The following is a 21,162-nucleotide window of genomic DNA, read 5'->3' on the forward strand; positions in this document are numbered from 1 at the left end:
CGCAGAAGGAGTTCTCTTTCCCTTGCGGCGCGCTGCTCAGCCTCGACTTTGGCGGGTGCGACTGCGGCTGCTGCTGCCGCCGCTTGGGACGACATTCTGGTGCTGGGAGGGCGACACATGGCTTCTTCGGTTTTGACAGGTCTGCAGAAGGCGGACGGAGATGAGGTTTGGAATGACGTCGGGTTCCAACTGGTGGCCGAGAAGGCGACAGAGATGAGGCTTAGACTTACAACGGCTTCAGCGGTCTGCAGAGACGATGTATCAATCAATGCTTGAGGTTGCTCCGGTTCCAAAGGCTGCAAAGGCGACGTGGCGGGTGAGGCTGGGCGTGAATCGATGTTGCTCTGTTCAACGCTGTGGGCTTCGTTGCGCTTTAGGCATGTGAGCAGTAAATATGATGTGTGATACGGTTTGAGCGACAAGGGGGTGGGACATTTCGCTTATCTGGGGTGGAACGGAAACCGGTTTCTGCTCATTTCAAAGGAACGTAAGTGTGGAGTTGTTCAGAGTCTCGGTTTTAGTTTGTTTTGTAGGGGACGAAGGCGACAAACGGCGTAACCCCCCACAAAGATCCGTGGCCCCCCGCCGACGGCCTCACATTGATTGCTGTCATAGAATATGGCACGACGGAGACACCGTAGAGCGCAGTCCGGTGAGTCCTTTTGATCTCATTGGTGCCTATGCATTGATTTGTGGGGCAAATGGGCGACAAACAGGTCTCAGACCTCAACACGTTCAGCGGTCAGTAAAGTTCAGAGCAGGTTTCAACATTGACAGTTTCGACTGACCTCAGAATGACGGGCGTGTTAGTCATGCAAGGATCCTCCAACCTGGTTTGGACGCGGTCGGCACTCCCGGTTACCAGGAACGCGGTTTGACAGCGCCGAATTCTGGAATTCTGGAATTCTGGTTTGACACCATGGCTCATCCTACAATTTCAATTTCCGTCGTTGGGTTCGTTTCGCCAACTGTAACTATCACGTGGCGCTTGCATCAAGCATGCGCAGAGCACACATGCCCATTCATCGATTGAAGTGGCATTGTAAAGAAAGGTTCGATATAGATGCTATGCAGCTTGACACTTCAGCGAGCCGGCTCAGCTTTCAGTTCTGCATGTATACGTAATAATCATGTAGTAAGGAAGGGAGGGGGGGCCTGAGAGAATCTGGTGTCGTCAGAGCGTTCACCGTCGCGGGGGGGCAAACCGCGGATCAATTTCGGTGAGCCTTGCGCGATGAATGGGGGGGATTCAGGATTGATGTAACATGAGTCCCGTGTGCTACCATCCCAGCTCACTGGGTCTATTGGGTGTCTTACGTTCGGGATCCGCGCCCAGACACTGGGAGCGAAAGCCAAATCGCACGGAAGTGCGGAGAGCCCGAGTGCCAGGGGCGCGCCCACGCTTTGTTGCTGGGAAGCCCACGCTTTGCGGTTGGGAAGCCAAAAGGAGGAGCAAGAACCGGGGGTGCGTGGGCAGCCCAGAGCGCCCGGACTCCCCCGTCCCCCGTCCTCCCCGTCCGTCCCCCGTCCCAGGAGAATCCTACTGCCGCTCGCCCTCCCTCCCTCCTCGCGACTGGCTGGCTGGCAACACAAACTCCATCTCCCGCAGCTACTAGGCAAGCCGATTGTCCGAGCGCTCTTACAACTACCCCAGCCAAACAACGCGGCACAATACGCACCGGAAAACGAGAGAGACGAGAGACGAGAGACAAGCGCACTGCGAGTCAGCGGCTCCCGCCGCACTTACTGTATTTACTCCCCTCGCTGTCCCCCAACATACGCACTCGTCGTCACTCTTCCACCACCTCAACTTTGCCCTCACGCTCTCGCTACCTACGTTGTACTCGACCTCTCTTGCTGCTGCTTCTACGGCAAGCGATATTTATTCGCCCCCCTTGCGCTCCGTATAACAAGTCTACAGTCTTTCCGTTCGCTTAGAGCAATATTGATAGTGCTCGCCACTTGGCATATCGTGCATACTCGCTTTCGTTTGTAAACAGCCCATGGTAGTACTGTTGTCCGCCTCACATGGACCCGCAAGACACGTCGAACCCTGATAACCTCCGCGACGGGGAGGATTCTCGCTCCGACCCCGACAGGTACGTGCCAGCTAGTAGGGCAGAGCAGCAGAGGGAATATCAAAAACAGTGTGTGAGAACGTAGGCGGTCGCGACCTGTCTTTCGGTCTGGCTTCACTCCCGGTTCTCGGGCCAAGCGCGTTGACGGGATTTTTTTTGCAATCTGAACCAAGACCGACAGGCATGGTCTTCTCTGCGGGGCTTCTCTGGACTGGCATGGCTTCGATCATTGTCGTTCGGAATGTCCTTCACTTAGAGTGTGCGCTAGTACTCATCGCTTCGTCGCGTCCCCTCCTCTTTTTTCTCAGACGTCCGACCGAGGCCTCCTCAAACCGTCTCGCGCGTTATGGCCTACGTATTCTGCAACAGCCACAGCGTGCTAGAGCATGTGGCTACGGTACTAAAGGTGAGTAGTCTTGAAAGCATCGCCGAACGGGAGGGCCCGAGAATCACTCCGCTTGTGGGGGTTTATCTTGTGCTCTAATGGATTGAGATTTAACATGGCAATGCCATAACCAATGTTCCTCGATCAACGGGCACTAAAAACTCAAAGGTAGCCTCCTGACACTTATCATCATTCCTTTTCCGTGCTTTCGCCATCATTAGATAGGAGACGAGTAGATCCCGTGAGTTGACACCGTCGCTCAACTCTGATGTGCTCATATAACCTCTAACACTCCATCTGCACTTGGATTACTTCAGCCGCCTGTTCTCGAGCTATATAAGATCAAGGCCAATGGGGTCGAAGAAATCTGGTACGGGCGATGCATGGGCGTGCGCATCGATTTGCATAGAAGAACACACCTGGTGCCACATGGGTTTCCTTTTTTTTTTTGCCTGACCTGACCTCTGTATCAGCACGCAGGAAGAGCCATACCTGGTTTGCCATGCATCCCTGACGGACGCGGATGGCGTAGAAGACTGCTCGCTGATTCGAAACCACTACGCCGAACCGCAAGCTGACGAGCTCGCGCAAACGCAGCACTCTCTCATCGGTCTTTACGTTGCGACGCCTCGGCTTCTCAAGGATAAACAAGGAACTACGAGGCTGATGTTTGTGTTCTCCGACCTGAGCATCCGGCCCGCGGGAACCTTTCGATTGCGGTTTCGTCTGGCTGATTTGCAACCTGTTCTGTCTGGGTAAGCAACCTTTTTTGTTCTTCAAACATTTTGCACCCATACGCAACGATATTTCCTCGAAGAGCAGCCCACTGAACCTTGGACCGCAGATCGGACCTTGCTACGAAAGAGCCGTCGCCGCAGTATCTGCCTTCGTCTGTCGGCCCCTCGGCTTTCCGTGATTTGACCACTGAACAAGCAAGACCATCGCCTATTTCAGGCAAACGTTTCAGCGCTCCTGTACCTGCCAGCACCACCGCACTATCTCAGGCCGCCCCGAGTTCCCAAGCTCGAAGTTCAGGCTCTGGTTCCCAAGCTCGAAGTTCAGGCTCTGGTTCCCAAGAACGAAGTTCAGGCTCTAGTTCTCAAGCACCGACCTCGCACCCCTGGCCCTCTCAATCACAAGGTTTCGGTTCCGCTTCCCAGGCCTTGACACACACCTCGCAAACACAACCGGATGGTGGTGGTCCGACCCCGCCCAGCAAAGTTAGCGTGATTCCATCAACTGTTGTGGCATTGAGCGAACGGATTACCAGCTTCAAGGCTAAGGCATTTCCGGGAATGTTAGAGGTAAGGACTAGCCATGGATTCTAGATGCAAGAACTTCTTGATCAATCCAGATTCATATATCCCCAGACCACACAACTCTCCCGTGCCTTGGTGGCTGGCGGCTATTCCGACATCCACCTCCGTCGGCCTATCGTGGGCTCAGGCAATGGATCGGCACAAGGTTCGCGAGCTGTCTCTCCACCGCGGCGAACGGCAACATCCGCGCCTGCAGAGCACCCCACGATTCCGTGCGTTCCAGAAGCAACGGCAGCCATTGCGGCATCGACCATCACTGATCCGATGGAACCGATTGAGGATACGATGGTGGAGCGCTTGGGAGAGGAAGATGAGGTGTTCAATCCGGCGGATGACTTTAAAACGGTTTGAACGGCCGTGGCACTTGCGGAACCTTCCACGAGTGCCGTAATGCAGAGCAAACGGGTTGCATCCCCAACAAGATCAAGAAGAATGTCCGCAAGTCAATAAAGCGATTCTGAATAGCCACAAATTGAAATCGGGCGGATGTAGTCCGTCCCCTATATAGCGCACTCATGTCAACTGGGGCATTTCATTGCCCGATTTGATGCAATTTCTGATACGAAGTATATTGCTATTTCATTGTCAAATTGTAAGCGTTGATAGCAGCATGTATTTACAGTTGGAGCAATTGAAAAAGTATTGGCAGGTGATGGCTTGCAGCAGCGGGGATGGTTTGGTGATAGAAGATACTATGTACTGTACATGCGGAAAGCAGCTATTCCAAGGCTGAAAGGGTTCCACGGCAAGCGAAACGCATGAATGATGCGGTTTCCGATGTTTTTTCGGACATGAATGTTAATGCGAGTGTACGCGCTCGAAAAGATACGACCTCATGGGATGGCATCAGATGCCGAAGTCGTCGCCCATCACAATAGGCTACATGCATCCTCAGGTTGGCTGCCTATGCGCGGGAACTTGGAAACGGAACCCGTTTGAGCGTTCTGCATGGTCGGCTTCTTCTACAGAGTTCTTTCATGAATGTTTCCGCCCGTCTGCAAAGCGATCTAAGCTCGTGAAAATCAGAGGGTGGTGGAAGTCAGTAAGACCCATACATTCCAAAGCCAGCACTTGAATTCCTCGTGCCGATCATCCACATCTTCGATCATCTTGAGCTGGACCATGGGCTTCCCTGCAAAGCAGGTACTCACAGGCTCCGCCACGAGAAGACTGTTCCGTACGGGTTCCCGTCTACAAAAAAGAAAAAGAAAGCAGATGAGCAAATAACATCTCAGAGGGAGGTGTCGAGGATGGGCAAGATCGGCGGATGCTGATCTAACTTGTCCGTCTCTCATGGGGAGAGTGTTAAAGAGCCATGTCGGCGGATGCTTAGCATCCTCCATCATGGTGTGGTCCGATGAGCCATGTTGGCGGATGTTCCTCGGACTCTTTCCGCCGCCATTTACTCAGACTTCCGAAGAGCAACTACACGGACTGTGGCATGCTGAGCCTTGTAGTAAAGGTCGTGCCACACGCGGTTTGTCTTGAGTACCTTCATGCTCGCGATCGGGTCTGAGCACGAGTCATGGCCTACAAATGCGCGGCCCGGATCCTCCATAAACGCAAGCACGCCGGAGACACTTGAATACATCGTGTTGATGATCATCAAGGCCTTTGAGAGTACCAGCAACGAGATTCTTGCCCTTCAATCGGTCACGGAATTGGTTCATTTACGGATCAATCCCCTCCTATCCCGGGTACTCAACAGAACAAGGCCATCCTGCGCCCATTTTTCGAAGAAAGGCTCCCAAGCCGGCGATCTGCGCTTGATTTCAGGTGCTGGTTTTTTCCAACGGCGTTGCAATGCAGAAAAAAACATAGTTCCAGGTGTGTCTTTGTAAACGTGTTCGTTTCGGAAGTGGGAGCATGCCTTATCCAGGCGATATCGACTGTCGAGATGAAACGTACGGGAACTTTCCGAGCTTCATTAAACTTCAAGTAGGGACTAAGGCATTGGTGCGAGGTACGCATGATCTTGCAATATGGTGGGCCTGCCGTGCGTATGGGGAGTGAGGCAGCGGGCGGTCTCGCATTCCTTCCTCTGGCGCTGACTGAATTTGTTATACGGAAGAACTTCGTCGCACTGTAACACTTGTGTCGTCTCCGGCATAGTAGTTTGTCTGTGGCATGATGCATTAAGTCGGTTGGTGCTGTCCAAACCAACTAGGAGAACATACTGTCTCTGCTTACCTGGCCGACGGTCGTCTGTGTCTTGTACAGTGACGACGAAGGCTTCAGCTTCAGCGAGGAAGAAGGCTTCAGCCTGGTACGGGCTTTCGTAATCTTTGTTGTGAGTGAAGACTGAGAGGGCGGCTGCGTCCTTGATGACTTCATATGGTTCCCATGTAATTAGCGGGAGTGATGGGTGTGGCAGGCATTGCAACGACGAGTTTCTGCAGTGACGGTGGACCGAGGTCAGTACCAGCCAACTTCCACAATCGCGTGCCACTCACACACACACACCTAACCCTAACCCTGCCTCACTTACCCGGCAACGACGACTGGAACGGCCTCTGTACCGGCAAGGCATAAATCAAGGCGTGATGGTCCATCGGCGTGGGACAATCATAAAAGATGTTGCTGATGACGGGAATTAGGAACGCCCGGCGACTGCTGATAACGGGAAGTAGGAACGCGGCGCCTTTTCCTGATCCCGTTTGCGCGCAATACATAAGATCATAAGGCCTGCGCTCAGAGCGGGGCCTGCGCTCAGAGCGGGAATCGCAAATCTCTGGATTGGGGTGGGCTTGTTGTAGGATGCCAGCTCCCGTAGCATCCATGCGATACCTCTTCCCCGCCGACGTCGTCGTTATCGGACGCCTATACAGAGTGAAAGTCAGTCTCGGTCCAACGACAACCCGAACGAACCAATCGTACTCACCACAGCAAATCTGTGGATTGGGGTGGGCTTGTTGTAGGACGCGTTCGTAGCTGAACTCATGGGAGGTAGATGGAATGTGTTTTCCTTTTGGGTGGATGGCTTCTGTATCTCGTCTCCCAGCGAGCGCTTTTACGGGAGTGTTTGGGTGGTGTGAGGTCGTTTCCGGCCGGCCGTGAGAAACTTCGTGGTGGGAGCCAAGGACTAAGCTGTCGAAAAGTGACAGTCGCAGGCGGGCTGCGTAAACGCTCGCGGCCTATGCGAAGATCTTGGGTGAGATGCTTTTCCTAACCCACCCGACCCGAACCCAAGGGTGCTTTTGAGAACGGGGTGGGCTTGTTGTAGGACGTTTCTCATGGCCGCCAACGTCTCCCGTCAAGACGAGCAACCGCGGGGTTGCAGGGCGCTAAGCCGACGATGCCAATGATGATGGTTCACGTTCGAGTTCGGTTTCATCGGCGACTAGGAGTGGAAACGCGTGGTTCACTCTGCGAAAAATTTCTCGCCATGCGCCAAAGGTCGCCGTAATCGTCTGCACGTCCGTTTAGAGCGTGCTTTGCCCTGACGTATCCGTAGTCAAACTTGGCCGCGTCCTCCTGCTGGACTTTCTCGCCTTGCACCCAGCGCTTGAGCAGCGGTCTCCAGACTTCGGGCTTACATTTCTCGAGTCGCGAGTGCCTTGTCGTCGCTGATGGAGAGCCACTGGTTGTCTTCTTCTTTAGGTTTCGCGTGCAGCGGTGTCCATCTTGTAGATCAACACATTGTGTTCCTTGACCTCGCGCTTCCGACCCGTTCTTTGGCATGAAGATTAGCGACTCGCAATTTCTGGGGCTCTCCCTTCCTGGTGTTCTTCTTCGGCTAGAAGCCCTCTAAGTGCTTTCACGCGCCACGTTTGTAGGAGCAGCAATAATCCTGCGCGCGTTCAACTCCAGCTTTTCCAGGTATTAGTAGGTATGTGAGAAGCTGAATGACCTCAGTTTTGCCCGTGCGTGCGCGAGAGAAGTCCAGCAGAAGACTTCGTCCCACTTGTTCCTGCGATAGCGGTAAGGTCATGTTGGGCGGCTTGACCTCTTCCGATTGACATGACGCTTCCGATTCCGGAATGGGATGCAAGTTCTCGGGAGCTTCGACCGCGCAGAGTAGAGCGGATGGTACTTCCCAATCTCGGCAAGTCGGGAGACGCGCATAGTTGCGGGTGCGGTTCCGGTGGGCGCCTCGACTTGTAATGTGGACTTGTGCGCAGAGTACGAAAGGTCGTAACGGAATTTGTTCTCTTGGAGAACTTTGAGGTCCCGACGATCAAAAGCCCCACCTCCAAACGGCTCACTGCGACGGGAGCGCGATGCACATCTTTCGTAAACCCGAGCGCACCTGAGCGAATCGTGCGGACCCTGTGAATAATCATGAACTTTTTAAGGAACCGACGTATCGGTGAGCGTGTCAGCGATGAACTGAATGCTTGTGGCGGTAAAGTGCTCCTGCAATTTTTTGGCATGGCCCTTGTATCCGCGGAGTGCAGAATCTAGCTCCTGCGCATCTTGCTCGTTGGCTCCTTCGTCGAAAGATTGTTTGATTCCGTTCATCAAAGCGCAAGTCACTTGAAGTTCGACAGGGTTGTAGTGGGAGTCTCGCCGGCACCGTCGACCGTCTTGGGCATATCGTCCTTATGGACGTCGCCCGCCTCCGGAGCCTTGGTGGGAGTCTCATCGGCCGTCTCGACCATCTTGGGCACCTTGGGCCTCTCGAGCTCACCGAACGTCGTGTTGTGCTTAGGCTTGATCACGAGGCCCCGAATAACCATGTCGTAGGAGCCGTTCGAATGTTCGACCTCGTCCAAACCGTTGAAACCGGGAACTTCCATGAGCAATCTTTATAAGGAAGTCACTCGGACAAGAGTCGGTTGAAAGGATCTCAGGTTGTGTTGCTCGGCGGAGTTAGACTTCCCGAAACTTGAAAGACGAACGCGGCCCTTTTGCCCCTGCTAGGCTCCTTGCGGCAATGTACCGTGTGGCAGTTTTGTCGGGATACCGAGCTTGTTCACCGCGCTACACACCGTAGGTCTGGCGGCGACTTACTTCAGCGGGCGCATTATACGTCTCGTCGAGGGGTCCAAAACTCACGCTCCCCAGAGTGGTTTCCGTGCAAGCTCCAAGCCGGAAAATTGCGTTGCGCGCGGAATACAACAAGTGATACCAGAATTTATGGGTCCTCAGAATGCTCAAATCGCCGCACAATCAGCAGTCCAATTCCGGGACCACTGACAGCAACCAATGCCGATTGACAACTGTCATAAATCCTGGGCTTCCCGAGTTCGTGGTCCGAACCGCGTTGATGATCATGTACTTCTTCTGTGCACCGACGTTCCCGTTCAGCGGTCCTGCAACGAACCGTGTTGTCTTGCCATACTGCTCTCGGAGCTTCTAGGCGTGATCAGCGTATCCATCGGGGACTCCGAAGTCGGCGTCTTCCAGTTTTTTCTCGTCTTGACCTTCCGAGTGTCGATGGAAAGCCTTGATCATGTCCAATATATGCACGTGGCTTGCAGGTGTGCGAGGATCTTTGTACAGCCTTTCGTAGCCGCCTGGAACATCTAGAACCCTCTCCCTTCTCTGTGAGTGCTCTCCAGTCTTCGGGAAGTTGTGGGCAAGCTTGAGCGTCCGAGCCCAGCGCTCTTGCAGGACTTCAGCAGCTAGCATCTGCTCATCATGGCTGTTGCTGTACACGTAGTTGCTCAGGAAATGATAACCTGTTTCGGACGGGCGGAACTGCTTCCTCCAGCTGATGATGCGGAAACGGGTTGACCTTCAGGATGAGTTTTCTTCTGTTGCTTGACCACAGGGGTCAGTCCTCGCGAGTCGCCGCTCAAAACAAGCTTAGGATCGAAGGAGGCCACGCCGACGGTGCCGAGAGTGATGGGTTCGAGTTCGCCCAAAAAGTGTTTTCCCGAATGCAGCTGCCACGGCGAGGGGGTCAGGGGTTCCGGCATTTGCTTCTCCAGCAGAGACTCGAACACAGAGTCATCGAGAAATCTGTTCAACTCTTTAGGAGCCTCGACGGCCCGAAGTACCTGAAGAAGTTGTTGATTTCAAAGGACTTACTTTACTGGGCTGAAGTTCATCAATGCGGCCAAGAATGCGGCTCGCTTCTCCTCGAGAACATGGTATAGAGCAAGTCTCCGAAATCCTGGGGTTCGGGCGAACAGCGAACTTGTATTCCACTGATCGCTGCACGCTTTGACTAATTTGTGATTCAATTTGCTGATGCGTGTGCCGACAAGCCGCTCGACCGCCTTTTCATTCACCGCGAATTCGATGTGAACTTTGGGGATGATGCGCTAATTTCCGTATGGTCTATTCCGACTGCGAGTGATGCTGCCCAAAATTTGACCATTCCCTCATGCGTCGCAAATTATTTTCGGCCGGAGAGGGACGTCGAGGTCAAGGAGGGGCTTCGATGTGAAAGCTTAGTGGGCAGCTTGTTAACCTGTTCGTTCCATAGTCCATGTTTCCCGTGCTGGTGCTTGAGACCTTATTCGCGATTTGGATAGCTGCGATATCTGCACTCGTCCAGAATGGACTTTGTTGCAGTTGATCGTTCAGGACTCCGAAGTGGTAATGCAAAGAGATAAGCCTGCCTCCAATGACGGCACATGCGTCTGGTTCTGGTTCCGTTGCCTTGAAGTTCGCAGGTCAACTTCGGGTATCTCCTGCCGTTTCCTGCATTGGCGATGATTGGCTGGTTGGCACTTGCTCGATGCGAAGCATGCCTCCCGCCCTTGAGTTCTGAAAGGCTTCCCCTGCGCAGAGTATTTTGAACCTGTGAGAGGACGTGCCTCAAGCTGAGGGTACTGTGTTGAAGTTCCTAATTGCAAGTCGGTGCGGGCGTAGGTTTTCCTCGATGACCTTTTCGTGAAGGTCTTGGCTGAGATACTAGCCATGGTCACATCAGACAGATGCTATCCCGTATCCTAGATCGTATGTAACCTCAGGGAAGACAAGATTTGGGATAAATTAGGAAACAGTTCAACGGCGACTCTCCGCCGAACTTCTGGTGAAGATGCCAAAAGCCGTTGAAGGGCGCTCGGTGTTCAAGACTTCAGACGTATGGCAGTGATAGCCCCGGCCCTAGAGTGAACCCTACATCAAATCAAGAAAACCCGTTCAACGCACGAACCGAGTAGAAAGCGGAGCGCAAATGAGTCGTACGTACCAACTTAGTGAAGTTCCGGTGCAGAACCGACATGGACGTCAGTTCGCGGGAAAACGACGTATCGGTGGAATACCAGTCCGACGTAGCTCAAAGCGGTATGCCACCTGTCGGCTCCCAACATACCGCGCCCACCCGGAATGACATTTTTATATATAATGCCATGCCAAGCAAGTGGAGCTTGACTCGCGTCGTCGGTAGCTCGAAGCTTGACTTCCAATTTCCACAGTGACACTTTTCCTCGAGTTATCTCCTCAGACATCGGGACTGCACTGAATCTCCTGAATCTTGTTCATCCAGCTGAACGTCCTACGCTCAAAGGGAGGTTAGATGCTTGAAACCATTTAGCGTGGACAGTAACCAAGGGTAACAGTCTCATAGCGGACTTGGCATTCCTGAGAGCATCCATCATTGACTAGCGATAGGTCCAGCCAATCGAAGACGGCTCAGCGAAGTTCACTTTTACATGCGCCTGGCCCACCAAAATATGCCTCGCCCACTATTCCATTATGTAGGAACAAGGATTCCAAGAACCTACCCGGAAACGTTAGCCTTCCACAGCGCAGAGTGATGTAGCCGGTCAAGGGCAGCCGGACGTTGAGGTGTCGGCTTTGAGACCTGAGACGATGTTCAAATTGATGTTTATTGGCGGTTGAAGACCGGTAGATTTAGGTGTCCGCTGTTGTTGGGTGTAGATTGAGTTTCCGCTGTTGTTTTGGGCTTGCGTCGGCAAGAAGAGTTGTCCAGGTGAAGGACAAACATGTGAGGAACGAGGAGGGAGTTCGGCTGCCCGCTTTGGCTTTTATAGAGGGCGGTTTCAGAGACGGAGAAGAAAAGGTGCGGAGGAGCAAACCCTGTCCTCCGTTCTGTCATACCACGGGTCCAGAGGGCTCTGAGTCCAGCGGTTTCACAGCGATCGCAGCGATCGAACCCTTCGACTCTCCGCACACAATCGATTGACAGTGTACACGTCACGCGTCCGAGTTCTGAACTGTCGGAGGTGTCGTCGCTGTCAATCTTTCACGAGCAACGACTCAATCGCCGCGCAACTGCACTCAACATAGGTACGCTGCATCTTGAGTGACCCAATGCGCGAGAGACACCGGGTGAATCATGGGTGTAGACGGTTCACAATAGACCCACATGTCCCACCGCGAATGCATCGAGGGGTATGCGAGACGGATGGACGACAGGTACTGGCGCAATCCTGGGCGGATGATGGGCGTCCGTGGAGTCGTTGAGCGGGTGATGGAGCAGTCATGCCTATGAGGCGAAGCCGACAAAATTTCTGCCCTCACTTGAACGCAGGAGTCAATGCCTTACTCCACAATGCGCATGTTCCACCTGCATCTGTTTCTTGAACGGCACTTCCTGGTTCTGAAGTTTCGAGTGCTCGGGTTCTCGGTTCTCATCCAACGTGTGATTTACACGAAAAAGGTATATCAGATGGAACAAAGGCAATTAGGTTGCTATGTAATAGACAGCCCACAAGAGAAGAAGCCAGCGAGCCGGGACTAAAGGAAGTTCTAAAGGGAGTTCTAACAAGTCTAGTGATCTCTATTACTGCCGCTCATGTTGAAACATGTCCATTCCATATACACCTGATGGCCGCGCATTTCCCACATTCTGCTGTTGTTGCGCGGCAGTAGCCGGCCCCGACGCTGCTTCCGGCGCGTTCGGATCGCGGATGGGAGTCCTCGAGTCAACGCCTGGTGGGGCCTGGACGGTGACTGGCAAGGCGAACTCGTGATGTTGGGGGTAACCTGCCCCTGGGTAAGGTGGATGCACGTGGCGGTCGTAGTAGTGGGGTGGGAGACGGGGAGAGGGTTGTTGGGACTGCTGCTGTTGCAGCGATGGTTGGTTGTGATGGTGTTGTGCTTGTTGCTGTGGGTGGATATGTTGCGTCTGCTGCTGTTGTTGCTGCTGGGAGGCCTCAAGATGCTGTTTCGGTATATGGTGTTGTTCCTGCTGTGGTTGTGGTTGCTGATGACTTGGCGATGCTCGGGCTTGCTGGGTACCTGGAGTGGCGGGGTTCGAAACCTATTATAGTGTGGAGACGCCATGTCAGTCATCTGTTGAAAACGAGGGAGCAGCCCATCGACATGCTCATCTTACCTGCGAACCCTGCCTTTGTTGTTGGCTTTCCATAGATCTGATATTCGGCGCAATCAGTTCGCTGAGACTAAACCCATTGGGATAGTACGACGAACGAGAGCCATGGGTGCCCGGCCCGCCGAACGGGTTCGGTGGCTGATGCTGATGCTGTGCTTGTACGTACTGCTGTTGACTAACATGTCCCGCGCTCAGAGCTGCAGTTTCGTTAGCATCAGGATGCTGGTGTTGCTGTTGTGATGGGTGATGGTGCGCTTGTGGGTGTGCATGTTGTTGTGACGGATCGAAGCGATGATCTAAATGGTGCGGATGTGGTTGATGTTGGTAAGGGTGGGGGTGCGACGGTTGCCGGTCCTGCATGTGTCCTGGCGCATGGTACATGTTCGGATCATGGGCATGACCTCCATATCCCACCGGCGGCCCGCTCCACGATTGATGCGGTATCGGGTGCTGCATTCCTGCAGGTGCCGGCCACGTTACCGGTTTGGTGTCCGGGGTCGCTGTGTCTGGAGGAGGAACGCGGTACCTAGGCGTGGGCGCCGTCCCAGGCAATTGCTCGCTCGACGACGGGGTCTCTGCAGCGACCGAATCCTCTTTGGCCCTCGCCTTTGTCTTGTCGCGTGGAGTAGCGCTAGTAGCTTTAGCAGCGGCGGCCCTAGCAGCAGCCACAACGGCCTTCGTGGCCTCCTCCTTTGCGATCAAGACCCGTTTCCGACGCTTGCGCCCGTCCTCAGGTGCCACCCAATTGGTATTCACGGTGTATAATCCATTTGGGCCTCGGATGAGCCGTCCACGGTCAACAGCTTTCTTCAATGATTGAGAGGCAGAGGGGCGGAAGTGCTCAGGCAGATCCGGGATGTTATCGGCCATCCATTGGAAGATGTTTTTCGGCTTGGATCCAGTGCGGTCCCGCATTTCCCCTACCGCCAGAGTGATCATATCTTCGTAACTACCGAGTGCACTTGTCATTCGCGGCCGTGTTTGTCTCGAGATTCCGCTGATGCTGCCCGCCCCGCTTCCCACCGCCGGCGATGTTGGCGTTGACCCGGATCGTGATCGCACTCGGGGCGTGCCCAGTGGTTCGCCAGTAGCACCAGGGCCGCATGTGGATATCCGGGTACTTTGACTGTTTGTCTCATCGAGTAGTACAGCAGGGGCAACCACCGAACGAGGACGCGCCGAAAAAGCGAGCATATCACTCGGCTTCAAATCCTGTGGGTTTTGCCCAAGATACCGAGCCGTCTCCGGGTAGCGCAAGGCTACTTGCAAAAGAACTACACTCAGTACATTATGAGGACAACGCTGTAGTGACGCGTACATCTAAAACGTCAAAAACAGACCAGCGAGGTGAGGTGAGCATTCCGTGTTTGCGGCAACATCGAATGCAATGTCAATGACGTACATTTTGGAATCCCCTTGAGCATGACGAGCATGTTTTCCGCAGAAGAATCTTCACGACATCCGACGTGGTCTCGGGCATCTTGAGAACGGAACCTTGCTGACCTTCCAGACCCATTCCCGATCCCGCTACGTCCATTTCCGGGGCGTCGAGCCTGTTCTCTTGCAGGGGTGTGAGACAGGTCAGGCACCGCCGGATATCGCTCGGAATTACCGGTGCCACCCATCCCGGCTCCTTAAGACGAGGTATATCTGCACGCCTTGGCTTATTGGGGCGACCCACAGGCTTCGTGGGATCAAATGGAGGAGCGAACGACCAATGAGCATCCACTACAGGTACGACGTTTTCCACCATCCTTCGCGCAGTGTCCGTTCCCTCACACTGGTGGCAAAACCAATACGCAGAGTACGTGTCCGCGATGTCGTTTGGAATAGGTAGCGGGGTATGACACATTTGGTGATAGGGCGCATCGCAGCCGTCGCAGATGACAATGCGGTCCTCCACGTTAGATTCTGCACCCGCGCATACGCTGCAAAAAACGTTGGCATCCAGAGCGAGCGGGCTGCAGAAGTGTGACCGTCGTCCAACCACGTTCATCACGTCGCTACCGCCGCCGAGCTGGTGCCCCGCATCTGTTGGTGCTGGCGAGACGCGACTTTCCCTACCGCTCGATCCCTCCTCCACTTTGACAGAGGGTTCACTCGGTGGACCGTGATCCTCATTGCCGTCCTCCATGCCATCGACATATCCTCCGCCCTGCGGTCCTTCGTGGCCAGACTCCCCAGCGTTTGCATGAGGGTGCCCTATTTCAGGTATCTCGAAAGCCCCATCTGTAACTTCTCCCGGCGTCTCGACAGCGCCATTGTGATTCCCTTCGGCATGTCCGGCCTCTTGAAGCACCTCGGTAGCTGAGACCTGAGAGTTTAAGGTCATGTAAGCTTCGAACTCCCATTGAAATGGCTTTAGCCTCCCTCCAAACTTGCTACTTGCGCCAAAACTCCTACCTTTGCCGAATAGCTATTTCCAGTGTGGTCCAAAGATCGCTTCCGCTTTGCGTTCACCCCATCGAGATCTCTGAAGATGTTCGAACTCGGATGAATAGCAACATCTATCTCGAACTCGCCGTCAGCATCGTATTCCCCTGGTAGCGACGATGATTGCTCCCGTGCTGCTCTAATATCATCAGCTAAGGCCGGAGAAGGCGCTTGCTGCACCGGGGATCTGGGCGCCTCCGACGGGAGGGCGCGAAAAAGGGGGTTGCCTTCGGTATGATCCGAGTCTGTGTGGGGCGGAGTCGAGGGAATGCCACCCTCCGATGGCAGCATCGCCGGTACACCTGTTGGTGCGGGTATGAATGTGCTCGATTCAGCCATGTGATGTCCTTTGTCCGTCCAGCTGGGGATAAAAGGCGCATGTAAGAAAGGTGTTTCGTCGCCGAAAGCAATCTTGACGGCATACCGGAGCAATAAGAGATCAAGCCGTCGCCAAGAACGACGCAAGACCACAATGTGAACGTTTGTGAGAAGTTCGCTTGTTTCTCTGTATGTCTATGTATGAGCCGCTCCCTCCCAAACGTTCAGCTAGGGTCCTAGCAATATGTCAATGGGCTATACTGGGGCGCCGTCACCATCGGAGTGCCAGTGCCAACGCGACGAGACTGAAGCTACCACCCGTCGGGGCTGGATGATGATATAGTGAGGGCCGAAAGCGTTCTCTTGTAGATGATCAATACCATCACCAACGCTGTGAGGATGGAAAACGCAGCTTGCAAGTTGGAACGGCCAAAAGGAATGGAAATTCGGAGGGAGGAGCCGCACTTGTCACGTGACCGAACACAACGCGTCCTGCCGTGGGTCGGAGTTCGCCTTCCTGCATTGCGTCGAGATACGTAAGAGGCGTGCTATTGAAATTATGCCGAATAACAAAACAAAAACAAAAATGGAAAATGCGTGGGTGTGGGGAAACAGAAACAAGAAGCCTATAAGGCGTGGGTGAAATGAGGTCCAGTGAAGTGAAGTTCATCAGGCTCGGGGGACAGCGATGACCGTCTCTAAACCGTCAAATTCACCAGATCTATCCCGAAAGCCCGGCAACAATCGCGGCAATCCCAGCTACGGCTAGCACCGCCTTCCTTGGCCCCACAGTTTCTCCCTCACTCGACTGATCCACCTTGCTCTTGAACGTCGGCGTAGGTACCGTCTCCGCCTCATTCCAAGTCGCCGGCGTGTTGGTGTTGGCCGTGCGCAAGTTGATGGTCGCAGCCTGCGCAACGACAGCACCACGGTTGTCCATGGCGAACAACATCCAGTTTCCGGGCGGGGCAATGTTGCCGTTGGCGGGCAACTGCACAAGGACTTTGTCGGCAGCGTACTTGAGGATTTGAAGTTCAATGTGGCGCTGGTCGTTATTGACCGTGTGGGTCATGGACGCGTAGCGGATGATCGAGACCTGCTGAATCGTGGGGGCGACGGCGGAGGTGAATTGGACGACGATTTGTTGACCATAGGTTACCGCGGGGGTTTTGAAGGGAAGGACGAGTTGAGGCGGGTTGGCGATGTACTTGTAGGGAGGGTAGTACACATCAATTCTAAAGGGAGAGCGTTAATATGAAGGGCCACACGGTGATGCTTTGATGCATTTACTCACCCCATCTCATCGGGTCTTCCATTAACGAAATCGTCTCCGTTCTGTGCGTCTCCACCACCGGTCAAGACTGTTCCATCCTCCCTCAACAGCGCCGTGTTGTGGTAGTGGCGGGCCGTGGGCGCAGGGGCTCCAACCTTCCACCGCTTGGGGTTGCCGACCGGGTACGAGGGGTCGAAGATGACCGCTTGTTTGACGCCTTTGCTGGCTTTGGGTTGCCCGTAGACACCTCCTTGGTGGCCTTGTCCGGAGCCTGAAACAATCACGACTGTTCCGTCTGGAAGATTGACAGCTCCCGGTTGGGACCTTGCTAAAGGCATCTGCTCAACCTGGAACGGCTCGGTTACGGTAGCTCCATTCCTTTCCAGCGTAGTCCAATGGCACGCAGCAACAGGCAAACAGGTTGGGCAGTTACTCCAAGGCGCCTTCGTTGGGTCACCTCCACCCTCACGGGGCTGGGGCGTTCCGTCGGGCGCGGTGCCATTAACACCACCGCAGATCCAGGACTCCATGTGGTAGTTGTCGCGGTAGGAGAGCATTGGGACGAAGTTGGTGCCGGCAAAGGGGAAGGAGAGAGGGAGCGTGCCGTTCGCTTTGGTGAGGTCGATGGCGGCGTGCGCGGTCTCCGCACCTGTTTTGGGGTCGATGATGGCGGACTGACAGGCAGAACGTGAGAAAAGCGTCAACACTAGAGAAAACCACTCCACCAGTGACAATGACCTACCTCAGAGTGCGCAAACACCCAGACGTTCCCTGAGGACGGCAGGACGTACAACAAAGGGTACATGTTGATTGGGAAATGCTTCGCCAACAGCGCGATGTTCTTCGACGTGCCATACGGGCCCTGAGTAGGGCTCCACATCTCATAGGTCGGGTTATCGGCGAGCGGGTTGGCAGGGTCAAAGAAGTAGTGCTGCCCGCCCACGAGCATAACGTCCTCGGTGGGGAGGAGCACCGCGGAGGGGTACCAGCGGCCCCAGTACTTGTAGGTGCTGCCGCCAGGGGTTGACGGCAGCACGTCAGGACCGCGATACATGGAAGCTACGAATTGGAGGGTCGGCGGGGTCGTTTCTGTTGAGGGGTTCATCACGCGGATGTCAGACCGTCCGTTCGAAGTGTAGTTGCGCCCGTTGAACGATCGGTCCCTGTTAAGATTGAATGGGATTCAGAGCGTGAGCAATGGATGAGATGGGAGAAGCGTTCGTCGACTCCAAGTCAATATATACCAGAATTCATCACCACCGGCGACAAAGTAACTTCCATTAGCAAGTTGAGCATGTCCCGAACAGAAAGCATACCCATGCAACTGCCCCTGCACGGAATTGTTGAAGAAATTCTGGTTGATGAACGTGTAGTTCTTTGTCCCAAAGTTGAACTCTGCGGCATCGGTAAAGAAGTCCTTGTTGGCAAAGTTAGGATTGCCGTTGTACCACTGCATCAAAGGCATTTTGGAAAGAGCAGTGATTTGGTCTTGGGTCCAGCCGTCGGTGGCAGGGGGTGGGTTCCAGTAGTGGACACGCTCGGAGATGTAAAGCTTGTCGCCCGGGGAGTAGGCGGCATGGATGGCGACTACTCCGGCGTTGTCGGTCCAAGTCTTCCAACCACCGATTTGAACAGGGTCAGTAGCGGTCCCATCGGTGCCAGTAGTTTGAGCATAACCAGCGCCAGCGGAGGCCACCGCGAGAATGAGGGCAGTGGTGCCGATAGCGTAGAGCATCGTCGGAGTTACGTTTGTTTTATTGGGAGTGAGTATCGGGTAGGTGGAATTAGGAGTGACGACGATGGGGTGAGCAAATGGTCTCCTCTCGCCTTTCGCAATGGGGAGGGGGTTGTTGTGCGCCTCCTCTCTTTATTCTCTGGAAGGCCGTCGCTTATCGCGAGCACACTTTAAGTTTCTTCTCCCGCTTTCTCTCGGAGTTTGCGAGGGATACGCCTCAACTCAACCGGCACTCGGAGAACAGACGCGCCTGGCAACATGCACGCATTCACGCACGCACTCGGATCCAAACGCCTGGTGAGTGATGATGTTTTACCGACACTCGCGCGCTGCCCTTCGTTCCTGCTCCTGTCGATTTCACCGCCCCGATCTTCCGCTGAGCTTTCTTGATCTTCGAGCTTGACGGTGGCTCACATAAGACAACGTTCCAGGAACTTCGCCTTCTCATCAGAGCTCCTGATCAAAAGTCGCACTCTGCATTCAGTCGCCTGTGAGCCATGGGCCCCCTGCCTTTCTTGGCTTTCCACATCCACTTGAAGACAGTGGACACCGACCGATCGCCGATTCTGTGGGAGAAACAACACAATCATCATTGCCGTTGGATGTGGTTCGCGCAGTTTCAGTTTTCATCAGTCTTGGCTTTCGGACTAACGCAGGTTACACAGGATGACGACACCGCCACAACTGGGGGAAACGGTCAAGCACAGCCATACAATACATACCGGTTACCGGTAGATACACACTAGGTTTCCCGCCTGGGCGTCTCGCTTACAAAGACCTCGAATCCGTTGGGACCCCGGGTAAACTCCTTGGATGCGTGAGCCGGAGTGACTGCGCGTCGTTCTGATTGCGAGAGATAGAACGGTCAAATAGAAGCTTCCATGAATGTGGAATGTTCCCGAATGTGGACCGTGTCATAAACCCGTCAATTATCGAAGGAGAGGACGCGCTGGAGCTTTCAGCCGCTGAATGATGTGAAGGCAGGGCACGAGAGCCCAAGAAGTACAGATCTTGTTCGCTTCTATCAACTCTTCAATGGTCGTTCTTTTGCCTTATACACCTAGCATGAACTCTTGTAATGAGGTGCGACAGGTGCCATTACCCAATGGGCTTGTACCGAGATGATCTTAGGCTCAATGGGACTCCATGAGTTGAGGCTTGTGACTCAAGCGTAAAGGCCTCAGCCGCTGCCGGCGAAGGTTGGGAGGCTAGAATTTTAAGGAGAGACAGAATAGACATACACTAGCATCGGCACCACTTTACTGAGATACCTCCTCTACGCTAAGATGAACACCGAAGGGCCGCCCGGCACTGGGACCGGCCCCGCCAACATACGAAGAGTCGGTCTCACCGGGTTCAATCACCCAGACCGGAGAGCCTTGAGAGAAAGCATAAGACCACCCCAAGGAGCTTCCCATCAATCCCCTGAGTGAAGACAACGATCCCGCTCTTGACCCACCCGCCGGGACTACAGGAGCCACATTTCACAACGGCAACAATCGTGCTCCAGGAGCCGCCAAGACCGCCGACACCCCAGGGAGCGTGAATGCCGACGCCGTCGCAGTCAAAGCCCCTGCCAAGGAAACAAACAGCAAGATATTAAAATCAGGATCGTGGCCCAGCTGGCTAGCATTAACGCCACTCTCCAACGGCAGTTCGAGAGGCAGGCTTACAAACCGTGAGGCAGCGACCGTCCGGGCCACCACCAAAATGAACGGGATGAGGATATGATCACCAGCAACGAACGAAGACGCAAGGCCGACGCAGAAGGAGTATCAGGCTACTCTTGCCAAAATGCTGAACAAACTCGATGGTCGGGCGAACGGACAAGACATGGTTGCCAAGCCCGACGAGTTCGTGGACGCTCACCTCCGTTACCTAGATGCCACGGAATACAGGAGTCAGTCCGGAGACATCAGGCACTTCCTCGCCCACCTGTCCAGCGACACCGCCGAGTGGTGGAAGCTGGGATCACGTTCTGGACAGCCGGCATCACTCAGGAAGGTTTCCTGAAGATACTCAAGCGGCGGTGTACTAGTGTGCCTCGAACTGCGCATGAAATCATCAATATTTGGAACACCATTTCTACGCCTAGAACCTTTGATGATAAGAAGATTCAAGACGATACAAAACAACGCACAATCAGACCATTTACGCCCGAAATCCTTTATGCATCAACCTTATACGATACCGTCAATACCATAAAAACTTTCTGCCAGTAAATCGACACTCTCGCGGTTACCCTCCGACAATTACCTAAAACACTTGCCTGTACCGACGTCTCGCTTCACATCGATGTTTTGCCTTTGGATATGACTGACATGCAAAAAACGTAGGCGTAGGTGAAGATCTCACACATGAAAGCGCCCCCAACACCACTCTCAACTGACTGAAAGCTCCCAGGACGCCATGCACTCTGAAGAAA

General features: G+C 54.2%; 5 protein-coding genes across 5 annotated transcripts; 1 reads left to right on the top strand and 4 right to left on the bottom strand.

Moving 5' to 3' along the window:
- The first annotated feature begins 1,822 nt into the window (after positions 1-1,822).
- On the top strand, positions 1,823-4,231 carry EV422DRAFT_55859 (velvet factor-domain-containing protein). The gene is made up of 7 exons (XM_053071928.1): positions 1,823-2,099; positions 2,387-2,484; positions 2,685-2,704; positions 2,781-2,833; positions 2,937-3,218; positions 3,308-3,767; positions 3,834-4,231. Exons 1-7 carry the CDS (start codon positions 2,029-2,031, stop codon positions 4,131-4,133), a joined length of 1,284 nt encoding a protein of 427 aa, XP_052925789.1. The 5' UTR covers positions 1,823-2,028; the 3' UTR covers positions 4,134-4,231.
- A 573-nt stretch (positions 4,232-4,804) lies between these two features.
- EV422DRAFT_595559 (uncharacterized protein) lies at positions 4,805-7,032 on the bottom strand (the record flags this gene model as incomplete). The annotated part of the gene is given in 8 exon segments (XM_053073597.1): positions 4,805-4,914; positions 4,934-4,973; positions 5,218-5,394; positions 5,691-5,773; positions 5,973-6,110; positions 6,271-6,295; positions 6,570-6,602; positions 6,664-7,032. The coding sequence occupies 8 exon segments, from the start codon at positions 6,721-6,723 to the stop codon at positions 4,805-4,807; spliced, it is 666 nt and encodes a 221-aa protein (XP_052925790.1). The 5' UTR covers positions 6,724-7,032.
- A 1,222-nt stretch (positions 7,033-8,254) lies between these two features.
- Positions 8,255-9,778, bottom strand: EV422DRAFT_506359 (uncharacterized protein; the record flags this gene model as incomplete). Its single annotated transcript, XM_053068554.1, has 5 exons — positions 8,255-8,528; positions 8,923-9,037; positions 9,149-9,406; positions 9,463-9,689; positions 9,759-9,778. 5 exons carry the CDS (start codon positions 9,776-9,778, stop codon positions 8,255-8,257), a joined length of 894 nt encoding a protein of 297 aa, XP_052925791.1.
- A 2,488-nt stretch (positions 9,779-12,266) lies between these two features.
- Positions 12,267-15,926, bottom strand: EV422DRAFT_56076 (uncharacterized protein). The gene is made up of 5 exons (XM_053071951.1): positions 15,836-15,926; positions 15,382-15,772; positions 14,381-15,292; positions 12,982-14,298; positions 12,267-12,906 (listed from the first exon to the last, which is right to left on the bottom strand). The coding sequence occupies exons 2-5, from the start codon at positions 15,748-15,750 to the stop codon at positions 12,427-12,429; spliced, it is 3,078 nt and encodes a 1,025-aa protein (XP_052925792.1). The 5' UTR covers positions 15,751-15,772; positions 15,836-15,926; the 3' UTR covers positions 12,267-12,426.
- A 485-nt stretch (positions 15,927-16,411) lies between these two features.
- EV422DRAFT_56098 (uncharacterized protein) lies at positions 16,412-19,019 on the bottom strand. The gene is made up of 4 exons (XM_053071954.1): positions 18,247-19,019; positions 17,745-18,165; positions 17,024-17,676; positions 16,412-16,964 (listed from the first exon to the last, which is right to left on the bottom strand). The coding sequence occupies exons 1-4, from the start codon at positions 18,735-18,737 to the stop codon at positions 16,451-16,453; spliced, it is 2,079 nt and encodes a 692-aa protein (XP_052925793.1). The 5' UTR covers positions 18,738-19,019; the 3' UTR covers positions 16,412-16,450.
- Between the last annotated feature and the right edge of the window lie 2,143 nt (positions 19,020-21,162).

The sequence above is a fragment of the Fimicolochytrium jonesii genome (assembly GCF_025526975.1).
Source record: "Fimicolochytrium jonesii strain JEL569 chromosome Unknown EV422scaffold_11, whole genome shotgun sequence".
NCBI lineage: Eukaryota > Fungi > Chytridiomycota > Chytridiomycetes > Spizellomycetales > Powellomycetaceae > Fimicolochytrium > Fimicolochytrium jonesii.